This window comes from Haliotis rufescens, unplaced genomic scaffold (assembly GCF_023055435.1).
Source record: "Haliotis rufescens isolate VD_foot unplaced genomic scaffold, xgHalRufe1.0.p SCAF_1, whole genome shotgun sequence".
NCBI classification, from domain to species: Eukaryota; Metazoa; Mollusca; class Gastropoda; order Lepetellida; family Haliotidae; genus Haliotis; species Haliotis rufescens.
In genome coordinates this window covers 63,170,619-63,189,974 of record NW_025963779.1, presented here as the reverse complement: position 1 = coordinate 63,189,974, position 19,356 = coordinate 63,170,619, and the positions used below count along the sequence as shown (strand labels likewise).

Genomic DNA, 19,356 nt, shown 5'->3' with positions numbered 1-19,356 from the left:
ACTTTCACACTACAGACAGACAGTTTTGTGCAGTAAACGGCCTCCGGCCCAAAATACATAAAAAAGCATGATCATGCATGCGTTTTTTATATCAAATGTACAATTGGGTGTATGTTTTTTTTTCTATTCACATGATATATGAATAGACATTTCTGATGCTATCATATATGCAATAAATATTATTATTAATTTACATATTTTACAATTAAATTCTCCTGAATTCAGATTAGGAATCACAGACATCCAAGAAGTGCAATTCATCTTCAACGTCAAAATAACCTTTACGCCCCATGAAATAAAATTCTTTCACAATAAATGATATTGTCACATGTGCCAGTTTCAACAGAAAGCTTACAATTGCAACATCTAAATCAAGAATTAGGATGTTCTTAAATGGTGAGGAATGTTGTCACACTTACAATAGCTTCTGTAACTGATTTTCAAAGTTGCCCGAGATTTTTACTTGGGATTCTAGAGGACTAACTAAGTGGTAACGGCCCTCATCAATTCTGTTCTAGTATAGTCTTCATGACACCACGAGTGTTATGTCTGGTCCGAGGTGTACTTCCTCCGTAGGGTAGCCTACTGACTATCGCGTTAGTTCGTTCGAAATTATATTTTCCTTCCATGTATAATGAATTGGAAAGTGCCCCTAAAGGTGATAACTGAGAGCACGTAGGCGCCGCAATTCCTGTGTAGAGTTGCGTCCCTTGGGCACGCCACAATCCTGTGATCGTTGGTTTGAATGCCGGTTTGCCCGATTATGTTTCTAGAATTGGCGGCACCATACCCCTGCTGGTAGGAAAACGTCCGAGACATGCATAACTTCGGGCGTTCCTCCTATATCAAACTGAAACGCCGTGATATAACTGGAATACTGTTCAAAGCGGCGTTGAACCCAAGTCACTCACTAACTCACTCGCTTAAGGTGATAATTATATATGATACATATGTACGTACGACAGATTGAACACGCTCGACATCTCGAGATAAATTCACATCAATAGATGAGAGACATCTGGCATACATTAATAAGGACTTTAGTTCCCTGTGCATTGAATCTCCTGTTACTGTCTACAACATGAAATAGGCTTGACAATCATTACTGGATCAGCTGATGCCAAACATCTTAATATGATTTGCCATTTGTCAATGACTGAACTAATTTACGCCAGAATGTAGCACCTAAATAATGCATGTTACGGGAGAAGCAACCGCACAATGCACATACATATAATGCTGCTAAGCGAGCAGTTGGCGATGGGGTGGAGGCCTGATTCGGAACAACCCTTACTTTATATTTTGTTTCATGCTTCAAATTATTGTCACACGTGATATACCAAATTTGCGAGATTCCAATTCTACCATGTAATTTTACTGTGAGGTTGACTCCATGTTCAGGTCTCCATATTTGAAGTCGGTAAACAAGGGAGATGGGGCGAAGAAGGGCTTATCGTCGCTTTCACGATTATTGCAGTTTAATAGTGCTAAATCGCCCACTGAAATACACCATCCACAGTTTAACATGACTACCAAACTCAGACACAGTGTACTGACTCCGAGCTGACCAGTTACTGCGTTACGCCTCCAAGGCCGAGCGCCGGGCAGGTACAACTAGTACCATCTGATAACGTCTCTTGCTACAACGCGGCCGGTGATCGAACCATCGACCTTCCACACTCCGGACAGACGCTCCGTCCACTTTACCACGGAGGAGGTCAGAAAGCAAGGAAGGATCGTTACTCATTTCTAACTCTCAATGGAAGCTATTAGCGTCTGTCATAGGAAACGCTTGTTTGTTACACAAGCGTGAAGACTTTGTACATTAGGGCTGATGAAATAGTCCACCAGGTTTTATTACTCAGTTGTCGCCGAATCATCGTCCCTTGAGTATTCTCGACAGGCGAATGCTAACATACTTTATTGCAAAGGCTTGCGTGCATCACAAGATTTGCACGGGCCAATCACGTGCGAAAAGAACACACAAGGATATCAGATTAGTTTGCTAAAATCTGAAGAAAGATAATCCATCCCCAGCGACAAATAGATAAAAACGATATGGCGCCAGTTCGAAATAAATTGTCAGAAGAAAGTAAGTGATATTAATGTATTATCTATGCCTAGTAAAACATTCCAGTCACTTAAGTATTGTTATGGTTTGAAAAAGATGGCTTTAATTTGAAAGGAATTGACCCCCAAACTCCCCCAAACATACAAACACCCCTAAGAAGGAAACATCCAACCATTAGGCGGTTATCGCTACTTTCATCAGGGAGCGTTGTCGTTATACTCTAGTCTTGCAGTGAAAAATGTTTGAATTCGAGGAGTTATAACAGCCTTGATGTGCCTTTCAATCCGGAAACGCTCGCGTTATAGCTGGTAGTTCTTTATATTCACATTTGATTTTACTCTGTGAAAACAGTAGCGTTGTAAGCATTACCCGAGGCATAGGTGATTTGTTATGAGAAATCCCACATCCACCTAGCAATTCAAGTCCAGTTCCACCTTCCTAAAACTGAAAGCTCCGTTATGGGTGTATTAACAAATATGTATTGCCACGTGTTCAATTGTGACCTTGACCTTCACTCACTTCCGGTAGAGCCGGACATGCCCACCCGTTTCGTGTCAGTGTTTGTACCCTGCAGCCTGACAATGTCCCCACTTAACCCTTCAGTCAGTAATTTCATGGTGATTAAGACTGTTAGAGTTTACCACAGATAGATAAGATACGTCTTCCCCCAGGCGTCTGTCTCAGATTCGGTACGGCACCAGATAAACAGCGAGAATTAAATCTCTCGGCCACCTGGCCGAGTTAACACCAAATTGAAACACCGAACACCTCTGTCTAAAGTAAACATTCCAGAAAGCAATTGAAAGTGAAACATGATCAGATAATAGCTTTAGGGACAGCACGCATCCTCAACAGTTCTGCTCCATTAGGTACACATCAGCCTTGCACACTTGCAGGAGACGACACAACGAGCCCGATCACAGAGATTGCTTGCATGTAAGACGAGACCTTTATTGGAGAATCTGCAGTAACTCAGTCAGGACACGTTCCCAAGTTTTACGGTATTTAGTCCAATAGCTCTTGGATCTGATTCTACCTCTGTTCTGAACGCTGGGCATGTTCTGCATCCGTATATTTCAAACCGGTTGAGACCCATGAAGGGTAAGCCATGATTCAGCATATTATGTCACTCGGTCGATAGTGAAGTGTTCTCGATAAACGGTGTTAACCCGTGCTTGAAAAACGAGTAAGAACGAGTTATATTATGTTTTTAAGTTCTGTTGCAACTTCTAGAAAAAGCACGATAAACGAAATTGATGTGTGAACCGCCAGGTGGTATTTCCACAGCACCTATGTTTGTGAGAGTAGACTAATGTGTCTATTGAAACAAATTTAATGTGTCATTGTGCCCCGACAATGTGGATCGTTGTTTATGCTATCAACCAGTGGATCGTTGTTTATGCTATCAACCACTGGTACCGTTTGCTCAAAGGCATCTAAGTGTTACCACTAATATTTTAGCATACAAAACACTTTATATGTTTGATAGCTCGCTGTGATTCAGAATTCACATCCCTCGTTTGTGAATAACTAAATATATGACGTGTGTAATACATAGATAAAACCAGTTAGATTAATGCTTGTTTTCTGAAAATATTAGCAAGAGCTGGACGGAAGTGAAAATAATATGGTTCCGGGACTGTGATAAAACAATCAGCTTCGTTGTTCACGTAATCAATAACGTCATCTTGTATTTTATACTATCAATGTTTTACCCTGCATGGTAACAAACTGATGTCACAAACGGAAGTTTCATCATTCCAGTTCTGCAATATTTACGTAAATAGCCGAGCGGCATAGATGAATTGATACCCATAAGCCAGACGGCGGTACTGGTCTGCGTCATGTGATGAACCGTATCTCTTTGCTCCCAACAGCGGTACTGTATCACATACATGCTGTAGGAGCCCATTATCGAGGTATGTCTCACATTATTTTACTTACATGTAGTATTCTATTTTTATTCTGTCAATGACATTTTGATAAATGTACTCCACACAGCGAAGTAGAACTGGAAAAAATACAGTAGTTCACGCAGGCTCCTTACAGCGAAAAGGCGTCGCGTAATTTATATTAACACTGACTGTAGATGTACGTGTTTCACAGAGTCCTGTTTCACATAAACCTGGCATCGGGTGAATAAAGGAGTAGGTATATACTCCGAAACGCTGTGTTCCCCATAATGAAAACGTTGACATCAATAAAGTCTATTCCTGATATATTACTTATTGCTAAGTTGGTGCCATACATATAGATATAGATATGTATACGATACATATACAGCGATAGTGTTGTTTTGAAGTGCCAGTTCAATCGTTTACCTAGCACGTACCAAATTATTGTTATAAATGCATCATAATTGTTTCATTTGGATATATACGCAGCGTCATTGAGGGGTCACGTAGATAATAAGACATATAACGTGGTATTTCCAACTTCCAGGAGTGCAGTTCATTTGCATCTGGAATGAACCATTTTAAACCCACATCGACTGTTACATGTCATGTATTGAACGTGCATGGGTAAAACCACTGGTTGTGTTCGGGCGTGTGTATGGGGTAGTTTTTTCATCACCTTCAATCCTGCACCTTTCATTGTTGTTGTAGTCGTCTCCATGCATTTTCCCAGTTTCATAAAAGTATCAGATCAGTGTTACATACATTAGGCATAAACAACATGTCCTTTAACTGTTATTCATATTGTCAACATACTGAGACCTATGACGCTTGTTGACATATCTTTTAATGTTTTACACCCTACAGACCAAGGTGACACCTCAATCATGACGCTGAACACATGACGAAATGATTCGTTCGTTATATCTGTGTTCTACTGTCATACGTGTATTGCGATGTGACGCACTGTTTACAATACTGATACATGAATCGCCCCACCCCTTCTATGTTACGGGCGTTTCGAACGACAAACAGTTTATGACGAATGTCATTCTTTATAAAAAGTGGTACACAACCACTTTCTGTGTCAGTGACAGCACTCTGTAGTCTATGACGTATATTTTACCACAATCTACCCCAGAGTAAACTTCAAGAGTATGCTAACGGTTCTCTTGAAAAGAGACCTTAAATGTCTTTGCGAATTTATGACAGTAAAATAAGACTTAATTGCGTAGCTCTTTATATGTAACTGGGACTTTAAGTAGTTCAAACCGATACGTCCTGAAAGTATGCCCACAGTGTACACATTATAACAAATAACTTCTCAAACATTTATTGAATATGTTTATCCCCGTAAGGTGCTGAGAGGGAAGTTAATTTAGTCAAACATGCCCTTCCTGCGACCTCCGCGTATAAAGAGCTCCATTGAAATGATAAACTACCCACGTCACAATCTCGTACGAGTGTTATTTCCTCCAGGATAAAACACATGCATACGGCTGCTTTTACGCATGTACGTATCTATGGTGCCCAGTTAACCATGGATGAACCGGAAGGGAAATCAGTGTTGCCTTGCGTCAGCATCCCTCTCAGATACTTCATTGTCTTATATTGTACACACCGAAGAGCTAGGATCTGTTACCCGGATGTAAGGGACACGTTCTGTTGGTCGCGACACTGTAAGATATATGTAATGAGTTTAATGTTAGAACGTATTAATGTAGCCCTACCAACGTGCGGAGATTCAAAGTCTTCTTATTCCACATTGTTGCCTGAGCGTCAAGTGTCCGTTTGAATAATAGTGAGTATTTGAATCAGATGTATTATTCAATACAATATCAATAATCTATATCCATATACCCACATGTTTTAACTAAATGGTCTTCATGTATCACGAAATTTAATTAATGCCAAGTCATGGATGAAACACATGTACATTTGTATCGGGTTTTTTTATTACGCCAACTGATAAGTGTCATGTAGTGCGCTTATAACTTCATCACAATCATTCTGTATGCACGTGTTTGTAAAATGATTCTTCGTGCGTCACAAATGTTTTTTAATTAGTCATAAACTTTTTATGGACTTACGCATTTGCAAATCATCTCAACGCGACCTTGTTTTCTGGGAACCGAAGCAGAGAGGTTAGCAAGGGCGGACTCAGCTCAATACGCTTTTTTTTTAGAGGAGTGTTTGTGTGATTAACTGCGAGATCGCTTTTCCAAACCGCCCTTCACCACGATGGGGGCCGAGAAGTTATGATTTTGGGACCTGATCGAGCCTTTCTTAAATAGCTATCGGATCCGTTCGTTTAGTGGGGAAACATTACACCCAAGTATCTCACACAGGAACAAAACATTTTACTCAAGGACTGAGCTCACATGGCATATTCCGATATAGCTTTCTATGACTGTCAATTACGCAGTGGAGATAAACGCAACGTTGCATTTCCACAGACCATTTTACGAGGTCGTTATTTTAGAAAAAAACGATTACCTTGCTGAGATATTTTCTAGCAGGAACCTGTGGAGAAATATTAGATATGACGCATTACGGAGACAGATCGTTATAAAATGGAACTGTCGGGAGGCAATCAAATGTTAAACTACTCGTTCAAAATGTATTGCATCTAGAAAAAAGGGTGTAAATATAGATCATGGAGTTTTGCAAGCAGATATAAGACACCTGTTCACCCGCATCATGTAGCCTTCTTGAAACACTCTCTTCTTTACAACCTTCCACATAGCCCATATACAGCACAATTGTAAACAGTACCAGTGATTTGATATTCCAGGGTCGAGGCAATTTGTTTTTTATAAAATGTGTAATGGTTAGTCCTTAAAGTGTATAACGCGTTAACTGTTTTCTTTGACGAACATATATATATATACACTACAAATGTGTTGGGGTAGCCCGATTATTTCATATTACGATTGTTTATATGACATGGCATGACAGATTAACTATAGTAATGTGAAAGAATCGGGTGATCCTGAACTTTTTGTTTATATAGTACATATTCAATTGAATTTGTATTGTATTTTAGTAGTCTTGCTGAGAACAAATTTAGGAAACATTAGTAGTTCTGATTTTAAACAAAATAGTAATTTTCTATTATACGACCAAATATAAATTAATATAAAATGGTACGGTGAGGTAGCCAAGTGGGTAAAGCGTTCGCTCGTCAAGCCAAGGACCCGGGTTCTAATCCCCATATGGGTACATAGAAACTGTTTGGGTGATAAACATAAATGCGTCTAAGTCTAAGGAATTCAATTCAACATGTGGTGCATCAATGCAAGTTGTTGTTTTTCTTGCAATGTCGCGCTCCAAATAGAAATATCAAGCTCAACTGAATATTTCCAACGAAAAGTGGGAATGTTGAAATGTTACAACTGCTGTGAGATTTTCACACTGTTGAAACAGCGTATGAATGCTTCACATTTCACCATGCAGTAAAACCCCATTAATCTGCACTGTGCCATTCAAGTGAAATGTTTTCACAATAAGACCTGGTGTCCAGATTTACACGTTTCCAGGTTAACAAGTCATGGGTACGCAATAATACATGTTGTGCATAGGTAGACGTCCCTTACAATAACCACCACAACACTAGGTGTCCAGATAAGCAGCGTCCGGACAAACCGGGTTTTACTTTAATAAACAGGACACCACAGCACACTACGATAAGACACTGACGTAACTGCACAGTCATAAGGCGGAACAACCACCTCCCATCACACCTCTGTACGTGACGAGCTATCTTTGCATAGGCTTGTAAGTAAATATGAAACGAGTATGATGTACAACTTGTTGAATACAGGGTGTATTGAAGCTATCTGCGTTTACCTTGTGAGCAACACTGTGGTGTAACATTGAATGATTTCGAGGTGTATAGTGGGCCTATCATCTGTGTTGTATAGTGTGTTCAAAGGGATTACATGGGCGTGTATGGTCACAGCTGATGACTGACGGCGTCTCACCAGTGTCATTAAGTTACTGGTATTTAAGTTTTATACATGCGGAAGGTAAGTTGAGACTCCGACAAGTGAACTGATAATTGTGTTAACGAGTTACAAAACTGCATTACGGCAATATCATAGTTAATAGAGTATTATATACGCTCGCAAATGTTACTATATCCATCGTGTGTTTGTTGGGAGCAAATCTCGTATGATCTTGGGATCATTAGCATCTTCCCGAGGCAAGAGAGTTAACTGACTTTAAACGTGGAAACTGGACTTTTATAGTCAGTTAACTCTCTTGCCTCGGGAAGATGCTACAGTGGCTGCTAAGACGTTCTCTGGTTTATCAGTCGATTGTAATTCTTGATGTAACTTCAATAGTTTTCGCGGATACCTGTTCATCAATATTTGATAGTGATTCAGAGATAGAAGTTTATGATACAGTCGGATTCGTATGTAATGGTTTGGGAAGAGATTTCTTGTGATTATGGAAATGTGTTGTGTCGCTTCTATATCATGTATGTACACACTTAACCAGTATGCAATATGTCTAGGCTTGGTCTAGATATGATTGGATTTAGGTTGACATATTTGGTAATGGTCACCAGAGGTCACCACAAACCGCTGACGTAGTGTATAATTGTCATGTCAAAATGCAGGTAGAATAAACCATGAGGGGCGCAGCCCAGAGTTGTTTACTTTCCCTGCAGTGTTTTATTGTACAATAAACAACGACCACAAGTCGTTTATTTCTTATATGAAATTTCAACATAACGTACAGCGTCCCGAAGAATATTAATAAAATGTACAAGCTTTAAAAATATTTCTTTATTTCTTATATGAGATATTAACATTAGGTACAGCCTCTTTAAGGATGTAAGTAAAAGGTACACGCTTTAAACATATTTACCCGTCTTTGAATAATCTGTCCCTGAATACAATCCGACCTCAGCAATGTCCGATAAGTACAATTTATGAACAGGGGGTATTTCCCAGATATCCTCACAATTTTAACGTCGATTATGTGTACCATTTCTCCCAATACCGATTGTCATATCTCTTCCACTTTGGGATGCGATCGTTCGAGCATTGCGTTTATCTACGTTGCCCAGCTACATCTATGGGGAACAACTCACTAGACACCTCACTATCAAAAACAACGGTGTCCGGTTTACAACGTCGTCAAGTTGCTAGGGCATGTTCGTATATCCAGAAATGACGTCATGATAGAACAATGTTTTATCGTGAAATAAACCACGCTTTGCTATTCATTGGTTTTTGCGATTTATCGCGTAGCTATCTTATATTTGTCAATGAATATGACCCTCTCACATGAGCAACACAAACTTGTGCATATTGTGCATATGCGTTAACGGTGCACAAACGTCTGTCGGGATACAATAACCGGGGCTGAGCCCAGTCTCTCCATCCTCAATGAAGCTCCATGCATAAACATATTGTCTGCAAACACTGTTTCCCCATGTTCGTTCAAGGTTGCAGCGAGGTCTCACTGATGATGCAGTGTTTATTTCTATTCTGACCTGATAGACCATTAAAAGGTTGTCAGCTTCCAAACCATACGTTCACGTGCCAGTCTATGTTTCCGTGTATACATATAACAATGCGTCGCAGTGGATGTGTGGACACGTGCTGATGTTCAATTACGCATTATTGACTGTATGTTTCGTTTGGTACTATATTTTATTTCTTTTGGTATATTTTGTATCCAAAATGGAAGCGGTCTCGTAAACTAATATTAGCTCTTTCTTGCAAAATGTCAGCAAAGTTGCAATCTAAGCTGTTTAATACTACAATAGCAGTTATATGTGTAATAAGTCAGTATAACAATATCACCGAACGTCTGAATAATATTGACCATAATATACATCCATTTTATCCCAACACGAAACCTTTTAGTGAAACCAGCAGCCGTACTTCCTAATCAATGCGAGCACTGATGTCTCTGAGTGTTCGTCTGATTTCACTTCTGCTGCAGACGACAAGTGTCAATACTTTGAAAATGGACGATTCCTGAAGGGACGTGGCGTGAAGCGGTACACACAACGCTAGTTACTGTTTGATTGCCTCGGCCAATGTATTTTCGATTTTCCATTGAACAGGTCGAGACGGGAACATCGTAATTTTAGCCAGGAGCTGATCCAAACCACCAACGACCATGTTCAGACTACTGGGCCGAAAGCAGGTAGGCAGTCGATTCCTCTCCATGTCTTTTTTCGTCATTTCGCCTTCTAACATTGTGTTAAATAGAATTCTGTGCTCGTGTTTTTTCATGGTTAAGTTAAAGTTTGGTGTAATGTTATATACGTTGATAACATTGTCTGTGTGTTAATGCGCTATTTAATCTGTTATAAAAAGTCTGGTGTCGCGACCTGGCACTTCTGCCAAGAGTAGGTATAGATAGGGAGAGCTGTGCACACTGTGACAAACTGGCCCCAATCCATGTAGCTCCTCTTAAACAGATCATTGCTATATATAGGGCTTATAACATCAGTCTGCGGGAATTATTGAATGCTTGGAGTTAAGTTGTGTTTATGACTCCCCTGGTGTAAAAATAATACCTCAATTACAGCAGAAGTATGTTTCTCAACTGTTTTTCGTAGTTATTAAGTATAGTGAGCATTTGGGGTTTGTTATTGTGTTGGTGGTATTTGAGAGTCTAGTTAGAATTGGAGAGATGAAATAGGGCTTAACGTCGTGTTCACGATTATTGCACTTATAAAGGTGTGTGTGTGCGTGCGTGTGTGTGTGCGTGTGTGCTAGCCCGCACTAATGCCTGTTTAATAGTGTTAGCCCACTGAGATACCATGCCACATGGATACCCCAGTATAATGACTCCGAGCTGGCCAGTCCTTGTTTCCCCCGTAATACCGAGGGCCAGGCGAAGGTTACAACACGTACCATCTTTTAACGTCTTTTGGTATATCGCGGCGGGGATCGAACTACCGACATTCCGCTCTCCTGCAGACGATCCATCCACTAGACCTATTAAACGGTCAATCTCGTGGGAAACACAGCATATCTATGCATGTACAACGCCTTGCCTTGGGTTTGTTTACTGCTTGAAATCAATATCGTTTAATGATCCCTATCCGTGTGGTCGTCACTGATTGGCACGAGTATCATACAGTCGTACAGACAGCACGCCGTTAAAAGAGACACACAATGATTCACGATTGCCAAGGGAACCATACGGGGAAAGTGTAAGAGTCATAAGAGGCAAAGGTAATGTCTTCTTTCTTTGCAAATATCAAAAACGTCTCTTGATACTTCAGGAACGGATTAGAACCGTCTGCCAGGCTGTACTGTTTAGGTGTAAAAAATGCTGGTGAGAATGTCGACAGACTACAACAACGGTACGACTCTTCTTAGCCAAACGTTACAAGGCGTTCTCGACGTGGTTAGCCTCTGGAGATGTGTTTCTGATCACGAGAGCCACATTAATATGTTTTGGTTGATGTACCCCTTAGGGTACTGCAATCTAAGGCAGAAAGTTGGGCAGACATCTTAAAAAGACGAAAATAATAGCTTACTTAACCAAGTGGTTTTCAATTTTCTTATTTTGTGCAGAAATATAATTCACCCATTTATTTCAAAGGGGCTTTATTCGTAAGTAATATTAGTAATACTGGCTTTCTGTTTTTATCCGACTCCAGTTTAGTCAATTTGTATAATGACCCAATTGTAAACACGTTATTGATAGAATCCCCTGACTATTAAAATATTTCCTTTGAAAATGTTATTATCCCCCTTTACGAAGTGTGGAACGGGGTTCGTCCGTCCGTCCGTCCGTCCGTCCGTCCTCTTGTCAACGGGGACAGATCTTCTCAAAAACTATTTCAGTTAGAGAAATGTAATTTAACACGCTAAAGTTACTGGTCAAGACCCCAAATAAGTTCGAAAATTGGTGCAGTTACTTTTTGTTATGGCCCTTGCTCCGTGCTTATCAACTTAGTGCTTACTGCATAATAAAGGGACAAGTCTTCTAAAAAACAACTGAAGTTACATCAATGAAAGTTAGCATGCTTATCTAAAAGGTACTTGTCAAGACTGAGTTCGAACATAGGTGCTGTAAAAACATTTGGTAGAGTTACTTCCCTTGATCAATTTTATTGAACTTAGTGTATAGTGTATGCAATGGGGACAAGGTTTCTCAGAAGCTTCTGAAATTACATGAAATTATCAAAAGTAAGTTCGAAAGTCCGATATTTTCATGACAAAGCTACTCTAGAAACATCAAAACCTTTTCCATAATACACGTCCTACTTTCCAAACATAGAGTAGAAGTATACACAGAGCCCAACATGTCTAATAATGTATACCTTCACATAATGGCGTCATTTTGTAATTGTTTGGTGTTGATAGTTCTTATCTTGTTTTTATTCCTGTCGACTAAATTTGTCTCACTCAACAACTCTGACATTGCGAATAAGTAACAGCAAGCAAGTAAGAGTTATGTCCCTTTGAAGGTGACTCGCCTGCGCTCAGTTCGTCCACAGATATCCTTGCCTTATGCGTTACCCCATTGCAAGTGATAGAAAACTGCAAAGTCACAAGGTACAACAGTTTCCTGTTTGTATAACCGAATGTTGAACAGATTATCTTAACCCAAAGGTCTCATGAAACATAAACATTAGACATACAAAAGCAATCGCTCGCCAAACGGTAGGCCGAGTTATTGACTGCACAGAACATCGCGAGACCTACCACTTCGGTCCGAAGGCGCTCGTGTCGCTGTTCTGTTGTAAATGGCAGGACCTATATCTACCTTAGATTAAGGTAATGACAAGACCTACCTACATTAAGCCGTATTCCAAGCCGAAAGGCGTTAGATAGAACAAAACAACTGGTACATGCAACTTAGACGAAAATGTTTGAAATACGAGATAATGGGATCAGAACATATGAACAGCTGTCCAAAGCGCTCATAAAATGTCTGCATAGCATCGCGGATGTGCGGGTGATGTCCGTGTTGTTGGCGGGACTCGGTTATATAAGAAGTATTATTCATCAAACAAGCACATGACGCTTACATAATAAGATGTCTATTTGTTTCCACTTTCATCAGCACACATATGGTTCCAAAGTGGTTAGTAACTGCACTGTGTGTATTTATACAGTGGAACCCCGATACTATGGACACCGTTAATCCCAACGTTGTTCCTCTTTACAGAAACAAACCCGTGAAGATCCCGGTTAGAATAGGTCTTCAGCAACCCATGCTTGCCGTAAAAGGTGAATATGCTTGTCCTAAGAGGCGACTAGCGAGATCGGGTGGTCAGGCTCGCTGACTTGGTTGATACATGTCATCGTATCCAAATTGCGTGGACCAATGCTCATGATGTCAATCGCTGCATTGTCTGGTCCAGATTCGATTATTTACAGACCACCATCATATAGCTGGAATATTGCTGATTGCAGCGAAAAACAACAAATAAAGAAACAAACAAACTGTATAGGAACAACGTATAAAACAAAAGAACATGTAAACCCATAACTCGTTAATCCGGAAATGTGTTGATCCGGGTGATTTCACTGGGAACAGGTCCGTCCGAGATAACGAGGTTTCACTGTAGGATTCTGACAGAAGAAATTTTTATGACTCGTAAGCCTAGCCGAGAGCCACTCTGCTGCAGAAATTCACTCTCACATACAATATTGATGAGGCGAACAGGACGTTAGTAGAGCATCCAATATTCATGAACATACACGATGAGCGATGGTGACTCACAAAAGCAAACACGGATTTTTTGTTTTGTTTGTTTGTTGTTTTGTGTGTTGTTTTGGGGGTACACTTAAAATATGAACTTAACGGACGACAAATTCGGGAAACAATTTGCGTTTATTTGGCAAAGATTATTCACCAGATGTCATTTTTGTTGAAAACATGTCACCAAATGATTTTGTTATATAGTTTTTATACGTTATCTTGAAGCTGGGGTTATGAAAAGTCTCTGTAGGGTAACTGTCAACTGACAAAAATAGATGGCATGAGGAAAATATATATAATATATATATATATTGGCACTTTTATCATGCATGTCCACACCACCCATCATTTTTCCATTCACGGCATTTTAACAATTGGTTAACATTTTAAATGTATGATCACGTCGATGAATGTGTGTTTAAAGTTGTGCAAGCGTCATTTGGGCGTGGAGGTGCATTCCGTCTGTATTTGAATACAGAACAAATCGTCAAAAAATGTTAATACATGTAATACTGGATGCAGAGTTCTGGGTCATATATGGCTATGATAAAAAAAAATACATATTACGACAGTCATGTGACCCCTAGATAAATACTGATAAAAAGGGCTTATCTTAATCGTATGGATTCCATGAAACAAACCATAGATTAGGTACACCAGTATACCAAACTTGTCGTAATATGTGACTAACGGGATCGGGTGGTCATGCTCGCTGACTTGTTTAATGCATGTCATCGTATCCCAATTGCGTGGATCGATGCTCATGACATCAATCACTGGATTGTCTGTCTCGATTATTTACAGACCGCCGTCATATAGCTGGCATATTGCAGAGTGCGGCATTGGACAACAAACAAACAAACCAAAGTACCCACTAATTATTTCCACTTCGTCACCGCTTTGTGAAACCATGTTTAAATTATCCTTATGATTAATAAACATATCGCAGCACGTGATATTCATTAATACTTTATGATTGTTACAAAATATGATGGTTTTCCGCAACATTAAACCCGCCAGAAACGTATAACACATAAAGGGAAGGTAAAAGACTGATCCGCGTGATTAAGTTACCCCCTTTCTTATTCCTGATTAGAGTCGCATGGAGTCAATGCAATACGAAGTCATCCTTAGCAACGAACACAAAACAAACATTGCTTGGTAATTTTGTTACAAATGGAGGAACATGTTTTGTGTAGTTTGTTTACGCTCACGTACCGGTTTTTGTCGCGGACAGAGTTCCTTGATTATAAGTGGGAATGAGTTCACCTCGGTAGACATTTCTGGGAGCAGATAGGTTGTGGATTTGACTTCCGTGAATATTAAGTTGAGCTTAACATGTAAGAATATATTTAAAAAACCACTTAAATTTGAAGTCGGCGTTAAACAACAAACACACACACTGCTGCAGCGAGTGTAAATATACGCAGTTTCAATTTCTAGTGTTATATTTCAAATGTACGCATGTATCATGTTGGTTTGAAATTAAACGTAAACAAGGAAGAAGATGTCTTGAGAAATCAATAGCCATTAAATTCGTATGCTCCAAACACGACGAAAAATATCCTTCCTTATAACTTTTTGACATAAACAATGTTTGTTGAGTTTGACGTCAACGCATGTATTAATTGAAATCCATCATAAAACTGCTTTGGCGTTCTGTCAAGCATATGGAAGTACCGAAATGACTTGAGGAATACTTGACCCCTTAAAACATACTTTCCTCAATGTTGAATGAGTTGAAATATCAGCCTGTACCTATTCAAGAGAAAACAGTCCCCCCAACACTCTATTGCCTTCAAGCGGCGACGAACGGATGTACAGGCTAGTTGAGTAGGCTGATTACGTGTCAGCGTACGTTGGAAATATAACAAACAGTGGTTTGTCGAGTCCAGACTCGATTCTTTACAGGCAGTCGTGATGTGTTTGGAGACTTGACGGTGGCGTAACACTGGATGCAGGCTAAAACGGCACCTCAGCAAAACGGCACCGCATTTGGCCAAAACGGCTACAATGTGTCGGGCGAAAACGGAACCTCTATTTTTAATAACGATAACAACGATTTTTGTAGTAATATATATGGTTCATTTACATGGTATTTGATGTAACACCAAACCAAACAAATAATCCAAAATAAAACAGAAGATACTGGTCATGTTAGATCTAAACAGCTGCATTTTTTTACTCGGGGTTTACTTATATTCCAACACAGCAAGATTGTCCTTTTCAGAAAATGCTGCTTGTTTGGCATATGTTAATCTAAACATCCTTTGTACGTTCAATTAACAGTGAAAATTACCCAACTTTTATGTGAGTGAGTTGAGTTAACATCGATTTGAACAATATTCCAGTTATGTCACGGCGTTTCAGCTTAATGTGGGAGGGAAGCCTGAAGTGATGTAGGACTCAGACTTTGGAGAAACCTACGAGCACGGGTGTGGTGCTGACTAAAGTGGAAACATAATCGGGACGAACCGGAATGCGAACTCAAAATCATATGTTTCTGGGGTGCCCAAGGGACGCAACTCAGTACATCGATTGGCGGCTCCTCAGAAGACTGGGCTTTCCCCAACTCTTGAGCTTGAGATTGCAAAACAATGCTTAATCTTCTTTAACATGTCTGTAACATATTTTGAAGAACCACATTTAAAACAGTCCTTCTATTAATAAAATATTAGCAAAGGCATCGGGCTTCATAAGTTTCTGCTTGTGTGCTTTCTCATTTATATGATTTAACGTGAAGATGTATAATTTGATAAACATTGTGTTCCTGTGATGTGTAAGTTGAATTGAAACGAGTTGTTTGTGTCAATTATTCTCACTTTCATACAAATAAGTTCATGTTCTTTCAATAACAAATTTACTTCCTTAACAACTTTCTCCCGCTAGCAACAAATGTAAACATACCCACGTGTAGCATATTCATTTTACCCAATCAAAAGTAAGGATGGTTTCACTCCGTAATGGTGTAAATATTTTTATCCAATCAAAGAGCTGACTTCCGCGAAACCCGAAATCAAGGAAGAGCAAAAACATGGACCAGACAGGAAGATCGGTTGCGAGGGAACGAGCTCTATCTCCGCCCTTCTCAAAAACGACTGGCCACCTTGGGCTAAATCGACCCAGCGGAGCCATACGGGAAGAATATTACTCAGATGTATACACGCTTGAGAAAGAGCGATCCCTTTCAGCGCCGAAATTTCACAGTGACAACTCCCTCGGAAAGTGGCCCCCTGACAGAGTCTGGGCACAAGACAATGTTCGAGACAAACATCACTTGTATGATGAAATTAAGGAAGATGTTCCAAACAGTGACAGTCTCCATGATTACGAGCTAGCGAAGGACATGGGCGTCAGTCAGTCAAAATCATATTCCTTTTTAAAGGAAAATGGCCCAGGTCGGAACATTCGCTTGCTGTCAAGTAGCAGGAACAAGGACAACCGCCCTCCGGCTAAGGTCCCCATCGTGATAAAGAAAAATAGCGCAACCGTGTTGAGTAATAATAATGACATTGAAAAAAAACCGCCTGGGGATGAAGAAGGATTTTCGATCGCCCATCCAAAGGATTCGTTACCGAACAGGGTACGGAATATGATTAATCTTCTTCTTCTATACACGATGCAGTGTCTAGTTATCACAGTAGGTACCGGCTACACGACACAAAGATAACACATGATGTCATTGATATCGTAATAATTTATCATTTATTTATATCATTTTTTTATAGATATGTTGGTGAATGAAGTGATAGTTTTCTTTTAAAAGTTTACATTCAGGAGTATGATTGTGTTACTTAACAATACATGAGAAACGTCAAACCAAACTAAAACTAATATTCCACCAATATGTATATGGATTTTGGAACATTGCTGCATGCCTCTTTCATATAGAAACACCAAAACGAATTTCACAAAAACGTCTAGTTTTTATGCTTCCACAAATCCACTCCACACCCTGCATGTCTGTAATGATGCAATGTATTGCATTGCACTATACCATGTATACTAACATAGCTAGAAACTTACCATATTATTCAACATAAGGGATTTGTCAAATACTATAGGGACAGCATCCCTCTCCCCATTTTATGTAACATTAATTCATAGCCAACCAACCCTCCATCCCCTACATGTAATGTTAATATCTATAATAAAAACAAATATTTGAAAAAAATATATCACTTTGTTAGTTTTTATTTTTTTATGCCCTCCTCCCCCCTTTGTAGTTGTGATAAATATTGGGGACCTCCTTGTCGTTTTCTTTTCACACACTCCCCGCCTCCCTTGGATCTCACCAGCCCCCCTCCCCTATAATAAATTACATATACAGCTCACAGCTAGAAACCTACCATATTAACAAATTGCTCAGATCGATGCTCATGGTGTCAATCACTGGATTGTCTGGTCCAGACTCTATTATTTACAGACTGCCATCATATAGCTGGACTATCGCTGAGTTGGTTACAAACAAACCATATCATCATCACTGACGTTGTTCATTGAACATAAGGTGCAGTGAGAAACTTAATCTGTTAAACTCTTATAACAAAGTGAGTGAGTGAGTGAGTATGGTTTTACGCCGCTTTTAGCAATATTCCAGCAATATCATGGCGGGGGTCACCAGAAATGGGCTTCACACATTGTACCCATGTCGGGAATCAAACCCAGGTCTTCGGTGTGACGAGTGAAAGCTTTAACCACTAGGCTACCCGACCGCCCCCTTATAACAAAGAGTATGCAGTTCCAATTCCCATTCTAGCCCCCTTGAATATTGTTAAAAGAGCAGCACTTCACCATGTACACCCACTGAATGTGACTGACTCTTTTTTCCAAAATCATTCGTCCAGTATTGCAATATATTGGAAATAGTCAACAATATCAAAATCCATTTTAAAATCATATTTTTGAAAATGCATATGACACTTGAGTTTACTGACTCGTCTTCACATTGACTGAATTGGTTGGTCACAACACAACATCACCTTTTGATAAGGAAATGGAGAGTTATTTTATATACTCAAACAGAAACTGAATAAAAACCCAGGCAGCTAGTGCAGGGGGAATCGCAAGTTTCAGGAAGTTGAATTCTTTGGGTTTTTTTGTCGAATGTTACTTTGTTGGTATTATGTCAGAACATGTTACCATTGATACTTTGTATTATGTTACACAGCTTGAAAAAAGGGCTCCTGAGTGATGTTTCTGCCCCTTTATTATGTTCATGAATCTTGTCCATATTCCCTGATCAACAGGAATTACATTCATGTTGCTGACAATGGGAAAGTGACACTTTGTGGATGTTTTCAATGTTTGAATACTTCAAGTAGATCTCAGACCGATATGTTTGATGAATACTTGCAAGTTCATATGAAACCAACATGTTTGATGCATACTTGTTGGTAGATCTGAGACTGATAAAAAGATGGTTCCATCAATGTGTAAACACTTGTGAGCTGTGACACTGACAGCAGAATATTTGATGAAAGGATACACTAAGAAAGTGTATGTCAAGTAATAAATAAATGAACATGAATCTAGCATTTCTGACATGTTTAATCCTAGACTAACATTTAGTTTCTGAGCATGCTGAAATGAATATTTTGTTGTTGTTAAATTGTCTCTCAAAACATGACACAAAAGAGCCCAGAGAATCCGATTTTAAGCTGAAGAGTGAGTGAGTGAGTCCGGTTTTAAGCCACA

At 39.6% G+C, this 19,356-nt stretch overlaps 1 protein-coding gene across 14 annotated transcripts in view; it reads left to right on the top strand.

The window, feature by feature from the left end:
* Positions 1-19,356, top strand: part of LOC124112560 (SH2 domain-containing adapter protein F-like) — a 63,034-nt gene that overhangs the window by 15,447 nt on the left and 28,231 nt on the right. For 7 of the 14 annotated variants that reach the window (XR_006857634.2, XR_007222124.1, XR_007222123.1 and 4 more), the window contains exon 1: positions 16,671-17,242. Coding sequence is in view for 9 of the 14 variants with exons in the window: in XM_048399256.1 (XP_048255213.1) it covers positions 16,694-17,242 (549 nt within the window). In the remaining 5 variants the exon portion in view is untranslated. Of the gene's footprint in view, positions 1-3,861; positions 3,991-5,571; positions 5,768-10,051; positions 10,135-16,670; positions 17,243-19,356 lie in introns of those variants that run through there. The other 7 variants (XM_046472714.2, XM_046472719.2, XM_046472713.2 and 4 more) reach the window with 3 other exon arrangements.